A 22737-nucleotide genomic window follows, 5' to 3' on the forward strand; every position below is an offset into this window, starting at 1 on the left:
GAGTAGAAGGCTCCTCCTAAAAGATCACCCTCCATACCTCAACTACCTGCTCAAGCTACTTATCCATCTTTTCCTCATAAAAATCACATCATGGCTACGGATAACCCTGTGAGCCTGCAGATCCCATAGGCGATAGCCCATCTCGCCTACATCACCATAACCAGGAAAGATACATTTCATAAACTTAGGATCTAGCATATTACGCTTGTTCTTGGGAATATGGCAAAATGCCTCACAACTAAAGATGTGCAAATAAACATAACATGGAGGTTTCCCAATCCATACCTCCTCTACAAGCTGGCAATCAATAGCAGTGCAAGGCGACCTATTAATTAAGTGTATGGCAGTAGTAACTACCTCAACCCAAAATTGTTACGGTAAGCCTGCCTAGCTAAGCATACTACGGATTCTCTCATGAATCGTCATGTTCATGAGTTTGACAATGCCATTCTAGGGAGGGGTGTAGGGGACAATCAACTAACGCTTAATACCTCACTCATCACAAAACTGCTTAAAAGCTTTTGAGACATACTCACCTCTATTATCTAACCTTAAGCATTGAGGATACTAAACTTAGCACCACATGCAATAATAAGATTCCCATGGGTAATCTTTCATTTGGAATCACCAAAACAAACAAAATAGCCTGCATCATCTAAGGTGCCAACAAAGATAAGGTTCTTCGTGAGAGCCCGCACATGATGTACATCATAAAGAGTGAACATGCTACCTGAACCAAACTATAGCTACACATCACCAATACCAACTATCTCCAATGTTAGGTCATTACCCAAACGAACAGATCGAGTCATACTGCAATAGAAGTGAAACTACTCTCTATAAGGGGTCACATGAAATAAAGGCCCTAAATCCATCAACCAACACTAAGTATATCCTCACAATGCATCAGTCAGCTGTGAAGCATCCAAGAAATAGGCTCCCAATATGAGATCACCAAACACATCAAGCTGCACCATATTAATCTCCTCAATCTTGATGCTAGACTTGCTAGACACAATGTTGCGATCATGATTCTTTTCCTACACTTTCTCTTTACCCTTTTCCCTGCGCTTGTCTTCACACATTTTATGGCACTATGGCCAAATATGGCCTACTTTCCCACAATAATGACAAGTAAGACCAAACTTATAGCCACAAACTTACTGCAAGACTATCCATGTATCCTAGCCTGAGACCATTGAGAGTTTCTACCATGGCCATTTCCATCATATCGGCTCTCACAATCAACGCGTGTGATGTATGAGAAGCATCCACATTTTTTCTGTTCACCTCCTCTGTAAAGAGGACACTCTCAAGATCCTACAATTTCAGGCCATCCTTTGAGGTGTTAGCACATAGAGCCGTATGAAAAGTGTCACACAAGTTCAAACCCTAGAGCTGGGATTGACATCCAAGTTCATGATGGGTTGTTCTTGGACAAATAGCCGGCTTAACTCCTAGTCTTGCGCTCACATGAGAGGACACTTTGGCAATCTTGCCGGGAAATCCATGGTCACATATGTTCAAAGGCTTTTTTGGTAGGATGGTCTTGTATGCTACTACGTTACATAAGGAACCTAACTTGCTTTGTATGGTCTTTAAGATTTTGTTAGTAGATCAAATTGTACTTACAATTCTTCACTAGACACAATGGGGGTTTAGGTATATATGGTTTGGATTGTAAAGGTAGCAAAGGAAGGCTTATCAAAGGCAGTCCATGCCACAAGGTATTTTAGAAACATAAGTAGAGCAATCATGTTGTGCAAGAAGAGTGTAACATGCCCAAAATTTCTTAGTAAATATGCATGATCATGCATTATTTCAAGTTTTTGCTTGTAGATATATTCAAATACTCATGCACAAGCATACTTAATTTTCCATTAAATTGATTTAAAAGTATTTTAATACAATATAACTTTGTTTTTCCTTGAAGACATTGATGATGAACACAAAGATATGCTGTGGTTCTTCTCTATTTTCAAGAGCCAGTATGATCAACATCAACATTCTCTCTAAGGCACCTTGGTGGTGGCTTGATCACCCACTACTTGGGCATCCATGGTTCTACTGTAGTGGTTCTATGTTGTATGGCCTATGATGAGTAATTCTCCTTGTATCATTGTATCAGATCACCCATAATCTGAGAGAGGGTGCTAGTAGGGTTGTCAACTCATGTGTGAGTCTATGCATGCTTGTCAAAGCTCGACACATCATTATTATTTTAGTGATTCATTTGTGGTATTTTATGCCAATCAACCAGCATTTAATGCTAGCTGACCAGCTGCTATTTTAGGGCTATTTCATGCCTATTTATTGTGGGGCTCCTCCTCTTCAGTCAAGACAGTCATTCATTAGGTGGACGTCCTCTTGGAGAGAGGAGCCGGTGCCAATGCCCATGCAGCCAGTGACTCACTGTTGTACGCAACTATATTGTGTTTGGTATATGGATTCCATTTCCCGAGCACATCTCTCAATTCTCTTCTTTTGCAGTCTCCCTTTGAATCTCCCTCTTAAGTAGATAGGGAATCCAAAAACTCAAGAATGACGGTCTCTGAAGAATGAAAAAGAGGGAGTGTCCAACAAGAAGGCCGAAGAAGGTATCTTGGACTAGCAAGCTATTGAACAAGGTGCATGCAACTGCCAGAGGTGGCCTTCAGATCCTCCGTAGAAGAGGGTTGGGAGGGAGGGGTATCACAAATTCTCTCGTCAAAGCTCAGGTTGGAATCTATGTGTGTGGAGTCATACAAGGGAGTAGGGATATGAAGCTCCTATGAGACATGAGTAGCCAACAACCATTGTCTCCCAAGGGAGCAAACAGTGTATATGAAGGTGTCCAACAATCATTGTCTCTTGAAAAAGCAGATCACAGAGTTGATGGTATCCAACAACCACTATCTCTCAATGGAACAAACTCCACATCTGAAGAGCAAGGAAAGAGAACCCATTGTACCCAAATCGTGGGAGCAGGCCAAGGTAGAGTGCTGGACAGTGTCAACCTCCAAGAATCGATCCTGCAAACAGAAATCCACCAATGTCAATGATATGGGCAGTAGTGGAGGGAGTGAACCACAATCCTCTGGGCAAAAAAATGAAAGTAAAATTTCTGAAGCAGCAAGACGCAGCTTTGCAGGCTGAAATGCAGCCCAATCTCAATCAGACAGTGGAGAAGATGATGGCACCAGCACCTCCTGGCTGCTGTAAACACGTTCTGCAGAGCAGAAAGTGCAGGCAACAGGTCCTCCATGTAGTGAGGATGTGGCTGGGAAATCAATCAACAGGTTGACAGGGTTGGTGATGGCTCCTGAAGGCAGGGCGGCAGCTCCAGCAAGCTAGTGGCAGCTTCTGCAATCAGGTCAGCAGCAGCCAAGCAGTGCACAGCATCTCCAAGCAGTAAGTAGCAGCTGGGTGAGGGCAGGCACCACCTGAGGCAGGAGAGAAAGGTGATGGAAAGCTGGCAGTGAAAGCGAGGGAATGATCAACATGGGAGGATCAAAGAGTGCGTGAAGGAGTGCATGTCCTTTTATGGGAGGTTTTCGGGCATTTGTCCTACTATCAAATATATTATACATTTCTCTAAAATAGTTCTTTTCAGAGCTATTTTTCTGAATTAAATTAAGCTGAAACACTTGTATGGAAGCCCTTAAATTTAATTGTTCAACACTCTCTTCCTCAGTGACCCTACAGAGGAGAACAACTACCCAAGTGTTCAAGTGGGTAATAGCCTCGACTTTCACGAACGCACCATGTGAACATAGGTCTCCATCCAACTGATATACCCAGCTATACTTGAACCCACAACCTCATGATTATGAACCCAAGTTTTAACTGCAAACCCCATCAACTTTGGGATGTGTGCATCAGATTCTAAGCAATTTAGAAATCTCTAGAACTTGAATTATGAAAATTCACCTTTTTTGTTATTTTGTCCACTTCATCAATATACACAATCCCTTGTTGTGCTGCAGGGACATTGAATTCAGCAACCTGCTTGTCAGAGAATAGATTGCTTTTAGTCAAATGGTAGCCAAGTCGATGCATTGATCAGGCTTGAAAAAACATCAATATACAATGAGACAAAGCATGCCCATAATAGGCTTCAAAATTGCCTGCCAAACAAAATATCCAAATTAACAGGAGACAAATCCAACCATTAAAAGTTTGTATAAAATAGACTCCACGTCTTCACCCACATATCCAGCCTGCAAATGAGACAGTCGACTGTCTTAGAAAACTGATAGATCCATGCGAAAGTGCACACAACTTCATTGAGATGAGATATATTCAGCAATTCAGATATATGTGTGCATAGAATCTGTTAAATGCGTGCAGTACAAGCATATGTCACACCGATCAAAACAAAAACACATGTTAAAAGTAACTTTATCAATAGACTATAACTTCAATGACATGAGAAATTATTTAGGAATTCAGATATATGAGCACACAGAATCTGTTAAGTGCATGCAATACAAGCTTACTTCGCACTCATCAAAACCAATTGATAAATACACACATAAGAAAATTTTCAGAAGCAACCATGGAGCTAATTCACTATCGTAATACAGTGGCATTGCAGACAATTCAACTGTCTATACAATGATGTAAAGTATACGAAATACATCACAATATTTTGTGCTGTGGAAGAAACTGAGTACACTTATATGCCACAAAAGGTGTGGTAGAAGTCACTACAAATTATATCATAGGTAAGACTTAAATCAGGCTTGAAAATCTTCCAGCTAGCATGCACAACTGAACATACCACATATAGAGTTTAAAGAGTGTGGAATGAAAACGCCCAAAGAATATATGAGGACATTGGCCATCAAGGCCAAAAGCTAACTAATGTCATCAGAAGATAGACGAACTTTGGAAGTCAAAATTTACATCAAGTGCATATCATGATCGTGTAACGATGCCATTACAATCAAACAAAAGTGGGTCTCTATGAGCTTTGAAAAATAAAGTGCTCAATACATTTGTATGCAACCAAAGACAGCACAAGTCATGATGTGGCAATCCAAAACCACTCAATGTACACAAATATTCCAGTTTATTACACCTGTGTAAGAGTGGTAGCGTCCGCAATGACAAAAGGAACATTCACTAATTTTGCTAATGTTTTGGCAAGAAGAGTTTTTCCTGTCACAAATCCCTTTCACATTAGTATTCTCAAAATATACATGCATTCACAACTGACAACTATTTTATAAATTGTCAAAAACAAAAATGATCCCTTTGTGATGCAGTCTTACCAGATCCCGTGGGGCCAATCAGAAGAACATTGCTCTTCTCAAGCTCCACAAAGTCTCCTTCTTCATCATCATCAGAAAAAAAACCTGCTGAATCATCTGTCCTGAAGGCAGTACAACCAATGTTTTTGATCCTAATCATTAATGATAAATCCACAGAAGTAAAAATTATCATGCCTCAGAAGAAACCAAAAAGTCGACATAACAAAGACAATATCGCTGACGTTACCTAGTAGACTCGAACTTTGTTCTTTGCAATGAGTCGCAGTAGATGCGTTTGTAATGATTGTACACAGCAACAGAAAGTACCTAAATGTTCCAAGAGGTCACATTTGATTCAATGTTTGACTGATCAAAACCCTCCAAAAAATTGAAGAAGAAACAACACATGTTAACATGCTTAAAGATACACCCCCATGTCAACAATCAGCAGACGTTCCTCTCTTTCTGCAGTCCTCACTTATCCTCTCAGGTGAACCTCACAAGTATGGGACATTCAGGCTGAAAAACCTGGAGGAAATGACAGGAGCTGCATGAAGGAACCAGATGTTAAACTACCTTTGAATTTAGCCTCAAGTTAATCTCAAATTATGGGATAATTTCTTTCGGCTGTCACACAGCCCCAAAACAAAGTCTAGATGACTTATTAAAAAGACAAACACAAGGATTTTGGCAGGACAATCAGCTCAAAAATCTCTATAAAAGTAATCCATGGTTGGCATCTCTGCTGCATTTGGATCAGTCTCCATCAATGCCTACCCTGCCTGCTCAATCGTTCTGCTGGAGAGCAAGACAAACATGGCTGCTGCTGGACATATCTTTCAGCTCCATATCAGCTTCCTCAGCTAGTCATCATCAGATTGCCTGCACTTTAGGTGGTTACTGCCGTGATTCCTTCCTCCTCCACCCAGGCAACATCCTCCAGCTGCCAAGTGATATCATCCACCTAGTCTGCATCCTCCAGCCTCCAGCTGGTCATTATCAGTTTGCCTACACTTTGGGTGCTATATTTTCTTCCTCCTCCATCCAAGCAGCACCCTCCGAACAGCTGTGTATGCAGTCTTCCACACTGCTGGTTTCACCACAAATATCTGCTGCCTGCAGCCTTTGGCCTGCACATCCCTCAACAATCAGAGTGCTGCCGCATTTTGCAGTCTACACTGCTCTCTTCAGCCTTGGCAACATCTCCACACTATGGGACTGCTGCATTCATCTAGGTTTCCTGCTGGATCCCTGCTGCCTAAATCATCTCATTGACATTCTGCATCAAGCTTTGGCAGCCTGCTGTGTTCAGGATCTGTTGAAGTATGACACTCCTCCAGCCTCCCTCAACCCGCTCCCACGAGAGAGAGAGAGAGAGTTCATTGGACAGCCTTCCACTCCTTGGGCATTCCTTGTACCACATACCTCACATACTCTATTTGCTTCTTGAATACATTCATTATGCCGCTCATTCTTCATTCGCGTTTTTTGAGTTCATCTGTTACTCATGTTTGTACATCTTGTGTTTTCTCTACAAACCCTACAGTTGTTAGCATAGTACATTTTATGGGTTGCGTGGGCAGTTTATTGGCTCAGCACTTGGGCACATTTCATTTTACCTGGGCAAGTATTTCAACTTCGCCAACCTGCACTTATGGTCTTATTTATGTCTGGCTGAACTGATTATTGTGTTGCCCCATTTTTGCCTATTTATAGGCCACCTCTCCTCCATGTCATTATTGATTCATACATGCACACCACATCCTATTGGGGAGAGAGAGTTTGGGGGCAACTTGTTGGTTGCCCATAGCCCATGTGGTTGTACACACTCTTCTTCTTAGGATATGGATTCCATTTCCCAAGTTCATTATTTCTGCATTCATGTGTTCCTTTTTTTTTTTTTAATTGAATTCTCTCTGTATCCAACAGCTTCATTGCTTTGCTTCTAATGCTACGACTAGACAACAGTTTTCAGCTGCTAAGTGACCTGTCTAACCTACATTTTTACTGCTGTACCTTATATTATACCACTGCACCCTGTATTTTGATCAGCCTGCTATCGTTTTTAATCAGCTGCAGATGTTTTCATTTTCTAGGCAGTCGTTTACCAATTTTGTTTGCACATGTTAACCTTTGACTACCTGCATTTTATTTTCAGTCTGGTTGAGACACCTAAGAGAAGGTTCACATGTGTTGGTTGTCCTGCCTTTGTCCACTACACTCACTTCACATACTATTCTGTTGGCAGAAGATATGATCCCAACATGTCTATTGTAGGTGCACCCCAAGACCCACAGCCAATGTGCATTTCCTTTCTGAGATAGTGCCATTTTGGTTGGCTGACTGCATTTAATGCACCTTTTTGTGTTGGCTGACTGATCATTTATGATATATGATATATTATTTTGGCCTATTAATAGGCTGCTGATCTAGCTTCACTCTTCTGCCCATCTACCACTCATCTAGCTTCACTCCACTGCATTTGCTGCTGCTAGACATCTTTGAAGGCTACCTTGCTATGTTTTAAGATCCGTCAAAATACAACACACTCTCCGACTCATTATCTCTACCTTAGTCCTTGAGACACCAAAGTTCGAGGTTCAGTATTCATCACTACATAGTGTGTTTGTTGCATTGAGCATTGTCTTCTATTCGAATTCATTCATTTCATTTTCCATTATGTTCATTGTCTCTAAGTTCCCCTAACCCTAATTGCGTTCTATTATCAATCTGTGCTTTGTCATACGATTGTATTTGAGTTTCTGTGTCAGGGCATTTCTTTACATGGTATCAAAGCTAGGTACTCTCTACAGAAACCTAGGCCTTGATCTAAAAGCTCTCTTGAGAAGCCAAGAACAACAAAACGGCAAATGACTTCGAACACAACACCACCACTTCAAGCGTGTCAAGAGATGAGCTGAGTGGTCTCTCAACTTGCCCCCCAAAGTTCCAACATGGAGAAGAGACATTGGACTACCATGGAGCCCAAAAGTAGATCCTGTTGTCAAGAGGAAACCAGAGGGCCTGTACCACCTACATTTGGAAACCTACCAGCAATGAAAAAGCACCTAGCAGACGCCAAATAATAGTCCAAAGACCTTAGGAGATCATTCAAGTTAAGTACAACCTCATTTTGATGCATCCAGCTCAACAACACATTGAAGATAAGCCTAAATTTTCCCGTTCAGCTTCACTGCACTTGTCTACTAACTATGCAAGACGGACGGAATCTCCACTAAGAACTTGGCATCCCTCGGGTGGAAGCTAGCACAGAATACACACCTCTTTCTTCGTATCTATTCACTACTCCTACGTTAGGTATGCCCACTTTTACTTCTCAATCGATTGAAATTGATTCCTCTTTTGAGCATGGTATGGATGATTCTCTTGAAGAAGGATGTCTCCAAAGTAACTTTGGTTTATGAGTCCCAAAGAAGACAAGTACTTTTACATAAACTCAAGACAAGGTAAGCAAAATATGAAAGCATCTCTTTTAGGTGTTCCTTCTTAACCTTTTCCTTCAAATTCATTTTGTGTTTCACAAGGTCAATTTGAAGTTGGTGCTTACTTGTCTAATTTTAACACGTTCACTACTCCTTCCACACCACAATTCTCATTCCAACCCATCCCACCCTCTTTATCTATTGCATCTCCATTTCCAACATTTATTTCTTCATTTCCATCACCACCTCTTACATTCCACAATACACCAAGGGTTTCACAAAACATGAGCACATCCTTTAGGACATTTTTGTTTCCACATCCAAGTGGTGTAAATAAACATTTGGGGGAAGCTAGACCTCTATCACACACACCTTCAAGATATCCCCTGCACAAGTCACCCTTCCAAGCCTTCTTGAGTACGGATCAACTCGCACCATGGTTTGCCTCCATGGCTTTACCTAGTGGACTTATTGGTCATTTTGTTGTACCCCAAGTGACATTTGGATTGGGATTTCGTGTTGCAATGCCTCGGCCTCCATCGGCACTTATGGAAACATTCATGTTCCAATGTCTCCATCGTCAACACCATATGGATACCCACAACCTATTTCTATCTACCCACCTCCTTCTACTCCTCCTCCCCCTCCACCTTCTTCTTGCCCTTATTACCCTTCTTATATGACACCTCATGGTTCATCTTCATCATTGGCCAAGTATGCTTTTACTAATAAGACTCGTTTCAACAAGTCTAATTACACCACTTAGTCAAATCTGATGAGGCATATACTTGACTCTCAAAACCTATGGGACCTTGTTCAAGGGTTGGAACACGAAGTTCCAAACCGATCCCTCGCTTGTTCCATACGAGGTTGTTCGCTCATGGAAGGCTAGGAATGTATGACGCGACCAACTAAAGAGCCTAAAATGACACGATTTTTTATGGTCCATCAAGAGATAATTTCTAAGCAACGCTATTGAAGACTCCTTGGAATACCACAGAGTTTGTCACCTAGACTTGCTTGAGTCCACCTCGCAAGGGGAGGTTGTGGTTGTTCCCACAAGGATCAACTTGAATCCGATTCCTACCTTTTAACTAATAAAAGCAATCATTTCCCTTAACAAGAGTAACATCTCATCAAGACAAAAAATGCAATTCAAACAATGCCCCTAGGTATCCCATAAGGATCAATAAACTTGTCAATATGATCCTCTAAGGTGTTTATTGTCAATATGATCCTCTAAGGAGTGCAATTACCATGGAACAATATAAATAGCAATCCCAATATATAAGTCAAGATAATGCACTTCAAGCCTCTTCATGTCACATAAATCTTTCCCTTCAGAAGCTATAACTATTAGCCATGCACAGTCACTTCCTTATGGCATCACAAGTATCTACCTTTGCATCTAATTCGACCTAGGGATCACTAGGTTGTTGTAGACTCATTCTATGTTTCAGAACATAATCTTAACGGAAGTTGAGTCTTAAGTCTTTATTGCTAGACCCCTTCATGCATTTCTAATAATAATTTAAGACAGTTTTAATAACCCTTTTATCAAGCAATCCAATCATGCTTCTATAAGATATATTTCACAACATAACGCTCTTCTCAAAAATGTACATTTTCATGAGATCCAATACTTTGAATCAATACTTAGAGTTTCTAGGGTCTTGCCTTGAGTGCACACTTGCAAATGGTGGTTCCAAAATTATTAACTCATACTTTGAGCATGTTAATCTAACCATGACATAAACATTGTTAATCCTTATACCATTTTCTTTGACTTAATACAAGGGTACATGGATAGAAGTTGATGTAGATGGAGAAGCTTCACTTATCTTTGCAACTTCGCGTCCAGCTTTATGGCTTCATTCTTGTTCTTTAGCTCCTTTCCTACTCCTTCATAATACTCCTTAGCTCCTTGAAGATTTTAGTCTTGTTGGTCTTGAGCTATCTTGCAAGTTGTCTTGCATAAGATATAAGGATGATGGAGATGGGGTTTGTTAGCGAAGTCTACCTCCCCTTCCAATGTTAAAACAAATAGCCTTGTTTGCAGATTTCTAATTTCTTGTTTTTTCTTCTCTTTATCCCTTCCCTCTCTCTCTCTCTCTCTTTTCGTGAAGATAATTGAATTAAATAGTAAATATTTACATCAGACCATCAAGTCACCAAAGAAAACAGATGAAAGTTTACCCAGACTTTAACACAGAAAAATCACACAGAAATGACAACTAGAGTAAAGTGAACAATATCCAACCAAGGAGCAGCAATGTCAGGAAGAACCAAGTTAGTTGACACCATAGAAGAGATATGCCATAGCACTAAACCACGAACACGGGTCACATGTCCATGGATGCCCGATACTCAATCAAAAATAAAGGCATTCTAAGTACGCCAAATATGCCATAGGGCTGTCCATCTAAGAAAATGGAAAAGACGGGAATAATCTGAATGCAAAGAAGACATAGAGGACATCTTTCCCATAATCCACCAACAAGGTGATATTCGGTACTGAGTCACCGAGGACCACACAGAGAAACAAAACTCCAAATCTGTCGAGCAACAGGGCACAAGACAAAGAGATGAAGCGATGTCTCATCACATGTAGTGCAAAATACACAACGACCAGCAAAGATCTTTCGAGCATGCAGCACATCCCTAGTTGGAAGACCCCCAATAAGCAGCCTCCACATGAACACTTTACCTTGATACAGAACCTTCGACTTCCAAAGCTAGATGAATCTTTTTTGCTAGTTCTTTTTGCTATCCCAAATACGCCATAATTTATTAACCTTTCCAGTAACCCATCTCTTGGCCTCCACCATCTAATGATATATCCGATTAGCTGACCTCTTCTTGAAATCATCAAGAAGCACAAACATCCAATCATGCCATGGAGACCATGACTGTAACACAGGAAAAGAAGAGAACCTCTAAAGCCTGACCTGTATGGACAACCAAATGTCATGATATCCACAAAGCACCCAAAGTACTGACGAATACATCGAAAAGAATAAAGACGAGGCTGCCCAAGAATGACACCATCAAGGACTATCTGCAACCCCAAATGAGCCATCCGATTAAACTTATCTCACTGCAAATCTTTATCAGGCCAATCCAACAACCTGGAGGTAGCCAATACTTCCCCTTGTAGCGAATTCTCCTCCTTATGAATATCACGACGGCGCCAAACTGCAAAACGTAACATCTCCTACATGGATGCAATCAAATGAGAAAGGAGAAAAGACTGGGGGACCTTAATAGGCCTCGTGCAATTAAGCACATGCCACCAAGAAGCATGAATAACCGTGCTACCATGAGAGATGCCATTCCTTTCTGTGAAAATTTTAGCAATATCTAACCAGGGATAACTCTGTACACATAGTGCCTGCAAAAGGGCTAGCCTCAAAGCAGCCATATGAAAATTAACATCCAATAAAATTGCACCCCCCATCCTTTTAGGAGTAGTCACATGCTACCATGAAATCCACACCTGTCCCAAACAATTCCCTTTCTTTTTCCACAACATGAATGATGAATCAAATAGGCTGAACCAATTCCAAAAGGGACTTCTTAGTCCAAGGAAGCAACGGCACAAAATACGATATCATACTAATCATGATGCATCGAGTAACTTGAAGTCTCACATGAAAAGGTCGGCCTTGAGATTTCCAGTACATGAACCGATCGTGAATCCCGAAAGACATCCAATCCAACAAGGCACGGGCAGCTACATCCACACCAATAGGATAACCCAAGTGTCTAGTTATATTTCCTTTTGAAATCACAATTTCATGCCAGCCCAAGGCTTGCAAATAATTCTCCATACAAGAGAGTAATGTAGATTTCTAAGTATTAATATGAAGTCGCGATGCCATAGCGAAAAGATTCCACGCCACCATTGCCTGATTAACATTAGTGCGATCATCCTTAAGGAACATAAAAGAATCATCTACCAAAGATTGACCCACAAGTTGGGTGCCACTGGGAAGAGACAAGCCAACAATCTCACCTCAATCAGCCAACTTATCCAACAATGAGAGCATCGAGTGAGTGACTAAAGCAAATAGCAAAGGGTTGAGAAGGCAGTCTTGCCAAAGATACCGAGATAAGGCAATTTCATCCGTGATTCCTCCATTAAGTTCAATACAAGCCACAGCACCCTGACTAATGGTATCAACAAGAGAAATCATTTGAGGACCAAATCCCATGGTGGACTCTCACCCCAAATTTTCACTAAGGGGGCAGCTAAGGTCTAGGTAGCACAAGGCTATGCAACACTAGAGGCCCTTGAGAGCCAATGTACCCCTATACAGTTTCAAGAACCACGTTAAGGGTAGAGGTAGGTAGAGGGACAAATATTCCAAAGGATAGGATATGCCAACTCTGTGACAGAACCTGAGTCAGAGGAGCACAACATATGCAGATGTACAATGTGCTATGACATACGGGGAAGGTATCAATACCTTTTCCATGAGGCCTTTGGACCTCTTCATTAAGTCATGGGATATGAGGACTAAAGATGTCTAGGGCTTTTCCTCTTGGAGCTCCAAATGTGCCACACAACACTGCTATGAGATAGGAGACCAATTCGCCTAGAGAAACCCAGGCATAGAGCAATGATAAATTTCTTTCATTGATTAGACCCCACAAAGACTACTAGCTCAGTAGACCCACATCCATTTCACCAAAGTACCTCTACTCCACGCCGCAAAGTCACACTAGATAGGGCCATTCCACTTTGTCGAGCACGGCAACATCGACCACATGGCCGACGATTGAGGGGCTCATACTATGGTCAGATTAGAGACATCATTACAAGACACAAGAGACTCACCCCTCAATACATTAGTAGGGCAGCCCTAGATCACATCATAGTTGAGATCATGTGTTGAACTTGACATTTAGAAAGGAGCTACTATAGCTAGACATTTTATACATTCAATTTTTTAGACGTAAACATCTTTATATGTTAGTCTTATACTAGAATGCATTTTTCATTCACTTTTGTGATGAGATGACATTGGACAAAGCTGTACTTTGGCTTTGTCTTGTAGGCCACATTGGCCTTTTGTAGATATTAATCTCTCTCTCTCTCTCTCTCTCTCTCTCTCTCTCTCTCTCTCTCTCTCTTTGGGTTGGGGAGGGGGGAGGTGTAGTGACGGGTCAGGAACGAAGATCGAGACAATAGGTGTTCGTCAGGCGCGAAGAGACAGAGTGCAAGAGAGCAGAGTAGAGAGTGAACATGTTTTTCGGTACAATGGCGAGTGTACCACTTTAGGTTTTTAGATAGATATATGTATGAAAGTACAATGTGCTAAGGGTGTGTTCACACCCGTGCACATACAAAGCGCACGACGGCCCTTTATTCCCAACAACCTTCCACCTAAAGGCAATGTGCCTTAAGAGGAGAAAAGAATCAACTAAGTCTGGGTACGTACAAAGCTGAGATAAATATATCTATCCAACTCGCATCATCTGTCAGCAACGAGCAAACCACTCTGGTGGAAGACCCTTCGTGAAAAGCTCTGCAGGATTATCATCTATATGCACTTTGACAAGCTCAATGCTCTTGCTGTCAAGTACATCTCTAATGAAGTGATACTTCACCAGCATGCGCTTTGTCTTTGCATGAAAGACAGGATTCCGTGCTAGCATGATAGCACACTGACTATCACAATGGAGAAAAGGTAACTCTGTGATGCCAAGCTCTCCCACCAAACGTGAAAGCCATAAAGCCTCCTTGCATGTCTCAATGGCAGCTACATACTCTGCCTCTGTAGTAGACAATGCAACACACTTTTGTAGCCTGGAGATCCAAGAGATTGCTCCTCCTGTGAAAGTAAATACATATCCAAAAGTGGACTTCTTGCAGTCCGCATGACCAACATAGTCTGCATCTGTAAAGCCAACAACAGATGCCTTCTACTTTCCAAAGCAGATGCACAACTCCTTTGTGCCTTTGAGGTATCTCAAAATACCTTTCACTGCATCCCAATGCTTCTTGCCAAGGGTTGCCATGTATTTGCTAACCACTCCCACTGCAAAAGCAATGTCAGGACGTGTAGAAACCATAGTATACATCAAACTGTCAACAGCTAAAGCATATGGTATCTTGGCCATTTCAGCCTTCTCATCATCAGATGTACGACTGTCCTCTGCACTGAGTTTCACATATGGAGGCAATGGAACCCCAATTGTTTTCCCCCTCTCCATATTGAAACGCTGCAAAACTTTGGAGATATACTCCTGTTGAGATAGATACAGTGAGCCTTTAGATCTATCTCTGAGTATTCGCATGCCAAGAATGTAATTTGCATCACCAAGATCCTTCATGTCAAAGCTGCCATGAAAACTTTGCTTCAATGAATCCAAGGCATGAGTATCCCTGCCAGCAATCAGCATGTCATCTACATACAAAACCAAGATAATCAGACTACCATCTGCTGCCTTCTTGGTGTACAAGCAATGATCCACTTGACTTCTATGACAGCCTTGGGACTACATGAATATATCAAACTTATGATATCATTCTCTTGGTGCTTGTTTCAACCCATACGAACTCCTTTTGAGTTTACATACCATTTTTTCTTTCCCTTGTTCAACAAACCCTTCAAGCTGCTGCATATATATGTCTTCATGCACATCACCATGTAAAAACGCAGTCTTCACATCCATCTGTATGAGCTTCATATCCTCAACTGCAACCAAGCCCAAAATGGTTCTAAATGTAGTCATCTTGACTACAGGAGAGAAAATCTCATCAAAATCAATTCCATGCTCCTGCTTGTACCCCTTTGCAACCAATCTTGCTTTGTACTTGGGTGAGGAACTAGAAGTGACCTTCATCTTGTAAGCCCATTTGCATGGAAGGGTTTTCTGCCCTTTAGGCAACTGCACCAAGTCCCAAGTGCCATTTTTTTCAAAGATTCCATCTCTGACAGCATGGCTTTATACCATTTCTTGCTGTCCCATCTGTCCATTGCTTCCTTGAAGCAAGACGGTTCACCACAGTCTGTCAACATGACATACTCAGCCACATTAATTGCACCAGGAACAAATCTGTCACGTTGTCTAGTAGCCCTAGACGATCTCCTAACCCAATGGTCATTGTTTGCTGGCTGTTCTTGCAAATTTCCATTTTCAGCATGCTGTCCTGGCATTTCAGCCTGCAAATCAGCATTAACAACTTGCTGTCCTGGCTGTTCCTGCACATGTAATGGCTCATTTTCATGGGCAATAGCTGGCTGATCATTTCCAGCATCATTTCCTACATTTACAGATTCATTTACAGCAGGTATTTGCTGCTGTACAGCGGGCACATTTTGCTGTCCAAAAGGTTTTTCTTCCCAGAATACACCCCTACGGACCTCCTCAGTCTTTTCGGGCTGTTTGTGCATGCGATCTTCCCGGAAGATAACATCATTGCTGCGTACTACTTTCCTTTTCTCGGATCTCACAATTTATACCCCATTTCACCCTCGTCACCATATCCTAGGAAAATGCATTTACAAGACCTTGGCTCAAGTTTGCTACGCTTTTCTTTACGAATGTGCACAAAAGCCTCGTAGCCAAACACTTTCAGATGAGCATATAAAGGTGGCTTGCCTGACCACGCTTCTTGGGGAACTCCCCCCCCCCCCCCCCAAAGACCTATTTGGTGACCGATTAATCAAGTGAACGGCTGTCATAACAGCCTCTGCCGAAAAACCATGGGGTAATGCAACATGAGGCAGCATCGTACAGACCTTATCTTGTATAGTCCGATTCATACACTCTGCAACTCCATTTTGGGGTGGATTATGAGGGGCAGTGAGCTCCCTCTTTATCCCTTTGCTGTCACAAAATGCCTGAAAGGCTTTGGACACATATTCCACACCATTGTCAGAGCAAAGACACTTAAGTGTCTTATCTGTCTGATTTTCAGCCAATGCCAAGAATTTTTTAAACATGTCAAGTACTTCATCCTTGCTATGGATAGAGTAAACACATACTTTCCGTGTAGCATCATCAACAAAGATGACAAAATATTTCTTTCCCCCTAATGATAATCCTGGCATTTGACATACATCAGAATGTACTAACTCTAGAGGAGAAGATTTCAAAGAAAGAGACTTTTTGTGAGACGTTTGTGCATGTTTGCCATAAATGCAATGATCACAATGTTCAAAATTAGCATAACGAAGACAAGGCTAGTAACCCAAACGAGAAAGCACTTTCATTCCTGTTTGACCCATGTGTCCCAACCGGCCATGCCACAAAGAAACACTTGGCTGCTCGGTCACGACAACAACATGGTCACTCTTGCAACCTCTAGCAATAGCCCTAGATCCCTTACAGATCTTCCATTTTCCATCACCAATGGTGGTATGAAAACCATCATCATCTAGCTGCCCTGTGTTGATCAAGCTCTTCTTGAGCTGAGGCACATGCCGTACATGCTGAAGTGTTAAGACAGAGCCATGCTGAAACTGTAACTGCACACTGCCAATACCTGCAATCTCACATGCATAGTTGTCCCCAAGATGGACAACACCATGTCGACCCCCTGTATAGGCGGAAAACCACTCACGATGAGGGGTGACACGAAAGGAAGCACCTGATTAAAGAATCCAGGTATGCATATCATCATCTATATCTCCAAGTAGAGCATGTGCACCAAAATGTGGAGACAAAGAGTACATCACTCCCACTGTCACTGTCATGAGTGACTATATTCAACTCTTCAATTTTTACACTGCTCTTCTTAGGCTGACTGTCCTTCTTCTCTTCCTTGCAATCATCTGTCTTCTTGCCTTTTTCTTTCTCTTTCTTCCATTTGTAGCAGTCACGTTTAAAGTGACCCTTCTTGCCACAATGATAGCATTCAATATCTTTGCCATGTGATTTACTACGTCCCTTGCCATCATATTTGCCCTTTTGCTGTGATCTGCCCCTAGTATGCAAAGCACTGGAATACTTACTGGATGCATTGTTCTGCCGATTCATCTCTTCCATAAGTAGAGCACTCTCTACATCAGCATACAAAACGATCACATTAGAATTGCTCATAGCAGTCCTGAATGTATTCCGACTCTCTGGTAGACTGCAAAGCAAGAAAGTAACCTTAAATTCCTCATCAATCATGAACTTCAAGGCAAACAGTTGGCTGAAAATGGAGTTAAACTCACTCTAAGTGAGTAGACATTGATGCACCTTCTTTCATACGCAAATCCATAAGCTTTTTCAGCCAATACACTTTACTTACAGCACTCTTCTGTGCATACAGTTCTTCAAGTCTAGTCCATATAGCATATGCAGAATCCAAACCTTCAATGTTGAAGAGCAAGGCATCAGAAATCGATAGCTCTATGGTTGAGTATGCAAGCTCATTCAACTCATCCCAATCGTCCTGATCCATGTCCGCAAGCTTTGCCCCTTTAGTTTTGATCAACTTTGCCTGCTTCTTTTGCAACAGGATATTGCAGCACTGTTTTTGCCACATTGCAAAATTATGTGCTCCTTCAAGCTTCTTTATATGCATCAAATTACTGCTGTCATTGCTGCCAGCCATGGTTTTCAGCCCAAATGTGACCAAAAAACCAGCAAATGCAGGCCCAAACTGTCACCCAAGTGACCAAGGTACAAACAAGTACCAATCAGCAATAAATGACCACGCAGAAGTACAGATTTCAGATCTGTAATTAAGTTTTCAGAAGCAGCAAACCAAGTGCTAAAGCATTATCCAACTGATTATAGCTGTTCCAAAGGGCATGTGCATCACATTACATGAGAAATCCCAAAATTTCAGCTGTAATTTCTGTTGTACAGGTACCCACGGCCATAAAATTTGACACGAACTGTCAAAAGCCCCAAAATTTTGTGCTCAAAGCATCAAACACACATCTACATTTCCTCTGTCATGCATAGGACAGTCCAATTTTGCCAAAATAAAGCAATTTCAGCAAAACCCCCAAATTTTACCAAGTGTTGATGTCCAAATTGCGCAGAATTCAACCTGCGTGTACATAAAATGACCAAATGCTGCACGAATTTAGCCCAAATCGCAAAAGCCCCAAATTGCACGGGGTCCAATGTGCCTCAATGTCGAGAAATTGGGTCAATTTCAACCCAATTTGTGCATGTACATGAAAAGCCCCAAATGTCGAAGACAAAATGTCACAAATTCCTGCAATTTTTGAGACAAATTTGCTTGTCCTACATCAAATTTCCAAAATCTGGGAAAAGCCCCAAATTTCTGGGCCAAAATTGCACAAAATTGAGATTTTGTGCTTACACGCGCAAAACCCTGTTGGTGGGTATAAGCAATTTTCAAAAAAAAAAAATGAATTTTTTGAAAAGTTCAAACGGGTCCGTTGACCGCCAGGCATCGCCGTGAGCCTGGAACCCCGCCGGCTGGTCGCGCTCGTCAGTGCCCGTTGACCGTCACACCACCTGTTCGTCGTTCGCGTTGGTCGCCCCGCTGGACACGGTGCCTGTCGCAGGTCCCTCACGCTGCGTCAATTGGTCGCCCCTGTCACCTGTCACACAGCTGCCACGCCCATCACCAGTCACGCAGACGTCGCTGCCCGCCACCTAATGAAGCTGTCGCCTAGCTGCCCTGTCGACGCTGGTCTGCAGCGTGGTCTCAGACCTGGTCGCTTGTGCAGACTTTGGGTTCCCAGACTGTCAACTGACAATGCAGCACACTTGTGACTCTCCTGCTCGCCTTTGAGCTCTCGTTACCACGCTGGTCTTCTGCCTCAGCCTGACGACCGTCTGCAGCACCTTACGCTCTAATACTAGTTTGTAGGAATCGATTAGGCACGAAGATCGAGGCAGACAGTCATTATGCACAGTGAGAGAGATAGAGAGTGCGAGAGAGCAGAGTGAACGCGTATTTTGGTACAATGATGAGTGTACCACTTTAGGTTTTTAGATAGAAATATGTATGAAAGTACAATGTGCTAAGGGTGTGTTCACACCCGTGCACATATAAAAGACACGATGACCCTTTATTTCCAACAAATACTTCCATTTTATGCACCACATTATCTTATTACCTAGATTGCCGACTTTCTACAAGTTTTGAGTGCCAGTTCTTGCGTTACACAAGGCTCCATGACCAAGTTCACAAGAAATCCTTCACACATACTTATTCAGAGAGAGGGCTGGTTGCATCTTCTTCACAAGGTAAAACCAACAGTAGCAAGAACTCACAAGATGCGAAGGCAAGCCAAACCAAGGGTGACTCCTCTTCTTCAAAACGGAACAAAAGAAACAAAATCAATCTCACGACAACTCCCTTATAAAAACAGGTCTTGCACAAACTGCCAAAGATTGGGCCATGTGGATGAGGAATGTTGTACCAAGGCTCGTGGTCTTCCTCTTAAGAAACCTCAGCAGGCTGTTGTGACTCTTACTAGGACAGTCCAATGGGGCTACACCTTCCGCTATTGCCTCATTTGCTCCTTCGGCCACCCCACCAGCAATTGCTGGACTTGTGGCACACTAACAACCTCAATGACCATCCTTGTCTACTCCTAAGGGGTTGATTGATTGGTTTGTAAGTCCCGATCCCATTGCACTTTACGCATCTACTTCACATTAATCTCCATCTAGGACTACCTCACCACCTCGTCAAGTTTCATTGACAAAGACCTACTAGTGGGCATACGCAAGGGTTGCCACATCCTTAGATTAGCTCCATCTCGCACTCTTAGGTCTGAGTCAGGCCCATACGATTTTGTTCTTAGATTTTCATTATTAAGTCTTCTGTTGCATTCATTCACGAACACATATACATTTGCATCATTCCATTGTTCATTCAATTAATTTTTCATTTCAATTTTGTTTTGCTTTTTGCAGCATCTTACTACTGACATCGCTTGAAAATTTTCATCTCTTTTCAAAGGTTTTATTTTCAATATAGGGCTAACATGCAGGTTTGTACCATTCCTATCTAGGCTAGAGACTTGGGATACGCGTCGTTCCTTTCATGGTTTCATCATCCTAGGAGTTTTGCTCTTCTCCCAGCATGGAGACTTTACCTCCCGTGGCAGATCGTGCAGCATCTCTCTTGATGTTATCATGGTGGTGCCTTCTCTCTTGTTCTACCAGTTAAGCTCCTTCCTCACATCATGGTTCTTGGCACCACACGAAGACCAATACCTAGCTCTTCTTCCTCCTTCGGCATCGACATTCAAGGTTAAGAGGAGATTGCTACCCTTCTTGATATTCTACAGGCCTTAACACTTGTCTTCGATATCGACCTCCCTTCCCCCCCCCCCCCTCTAGTTGTACTTACGCTTTTTGCATTGCATTATTTCATCATCTTTGTAAAGGGTTCTTGGGCAAGTGAATTAAATTTCCCACAAGGGACACTGTCCAAGTGGCACCTGTTGCATAACCATTTCACAGCATGTAGCATACTCATTATGTAGAGCACTACTAGACATATCCTAACCTGTTTCTGCCAACAGTTTGTGTATACCACACCACCATTACTTCATCACCCTTCCCTCGTCATCGACACCCTCAAGTGGACAGTACCTTGTCTATTTTGTGATGGGTTGGACCCAATGATCCCTTTTCATTCTCCTGTATACTACAATTACTTAATCAATCCCAATCATCTCTCAAAACACTTTTTTTTTAAATTTAAAAACAAGTTCATTGTAGTTCCATTTGCCTTTGTAGGACTTCATAGACTACTAGACAGTCAACGAGAACCCTTTGTCCAATGCCTTGTTCTCTCTAGGGTGACTACTTGAACTCCCTTGGTAAGATAACCATCGCCTTTAAAACCAGCCTTTCTTGTCGGAGAGGGTGGTAAGACCTAATCAAGCACTTAATTACAGCAATTAATAATTGAGCATAAACTGAAATGCACACATCATCTTATTAATCTTGGACAATAAACATCATGTTGACCCCAAAATTGGCACCTCTTTCAGTATTTCTTTAACTTCACTTGCAATGAATCAATTACAAGCCGAGATTCTTCGATATTCTTGGCTAATCCAAAAGCCCCTCACTGTGTAAACAATTAGTAAGCAATTTGAGCAAATTGCCCCTTGATTTTCACCCAAGACTTACACAAATGGAACCGCCAACTGGCCAAATGCTGCCCCAATTCAGAATGGATGGCATGGCATCTGAAATCCATGTCAATACAACAAATTGCAAGTGCTGATTTCACTCTCCAATGCCTTCTCCTGTTGACACGAGTCCCAATGTGGCTGTTAAACCCTAATTTCTGTAGAAATTTAGGGTTTACAAAAAAAATCCTGCTATCACCTACTCTTGAATGGTCTTCTTTTACTCCTCACTGCTCCAAAAGGTCCTCCAATGGCTGTAGGTCAAACCAACAGCATCTCCTTTCTCTCTCTTGCAAGTTAAATGCATTAAATGGCTTAAATCAGACCCAAAAACGTTTTTTCTCAATTGCATGTGTAATTGTGCCAAGTGACAGCCCTCTAAACCCATTTTCTGGCATTATACAACCATTAAATTAATTTTCAGAATTAACTAATTCTGTAAATTAATTCAGCCTTTCTAACCCTACCCAAAATAATGTACCCATCCATAATTAAATTCGCTAGGCCGTTTGCAAACCGAGTGGTTCCCAACCTTTGTTGAGCCTTAAACTGGCATTAATTAATCAATTAATGCTAGTTTCTAGAGTCATCATTGATACTTATTGGCCAAACAACTATCCTAAGGTTAAAACTAACACCAACTAACCACCAAAATCCAATTGGCATAACTTATCACAACTTTTGCCTTTAACATTCACTACATTCTCGAGGTCCTTGGCCTATTACCACGAAATAATTGCTATGCACATCACATGTACTCAACAACCTTGCACATTTGATTAATAACTTAATCAAATGTTATCAATAAGATTAAAGCATCTCAAAATTTCACGTCTCCATGATAAACCTCCCCCTTAAAATCCCTTCAATCCTCCTCGATTCCACTGCATTGTGCCATAGGCAAAGCATACTACATTGGAATTTCCATAAGGCATCACAGTCACGACATTGGCCGTTGTTGTCCAACCATGCCACATG

At 41.8% G+C, this 22737-nt stretch overlaps 1 protein-coding gene across 2 annotated transcripts in view; it reads right to left on the reverse strand.

Moving 5' to 3' along the window:
* LOC148037391 (CLP protease regulatory subunit CLPX1, mitochondrial-like) overlaps positions 1 to 22737 on the reverse strand; it is an 89970-nt gene that overhangs the window by 48081 nt on the left and 19152 nt on the right. The window contains exons 2-6 of one of the 2 annotated variants that reach the window (XM_087676297.1): positions 5482 to 5561; positions 5256 to 5356; positions 5063 to 5142; positions 4149 to 4199; positions 3910 to 3984 (exon numbers count right to left, since the gene is read on the reverse strand). In XM_087676297.1, the coding sequence (XP_087532423.1) occupies positions 3910 to 3984; positions 4149 to 4199; positions 5063 to 5142; positions 5256 to 5356; positions 5482 to 5561 (387 nt within the window). The remainder of the gene's footprint in view (positions 1 to 3909; positions 3985 to 4148; positions 4200 to 5062; positions 5143 to 5255; positions 5357 to 5481; positions 5562 to 22737) is intronic. The other variant, XM_087676298.1, reaches the window with a different exon arrangement.

This window comes from Lygodium microphyllum, chromosome 4 (genome assembly GCF_053477565.2).
Source record: "Lygodium microphyllum isolate KBCC chromosome 4, Lygodium_microphyllum_v1.1.10, whole genome shotgun sequence".
Classification (NCBI taxonomy): domain Eukaryota; kingdom Viridiplantae; phylum Streptophyta; class Polypodiopsida; order Schizaeales; family Lygodiaceae; genus Lygodium; species Lygodium microphyllum.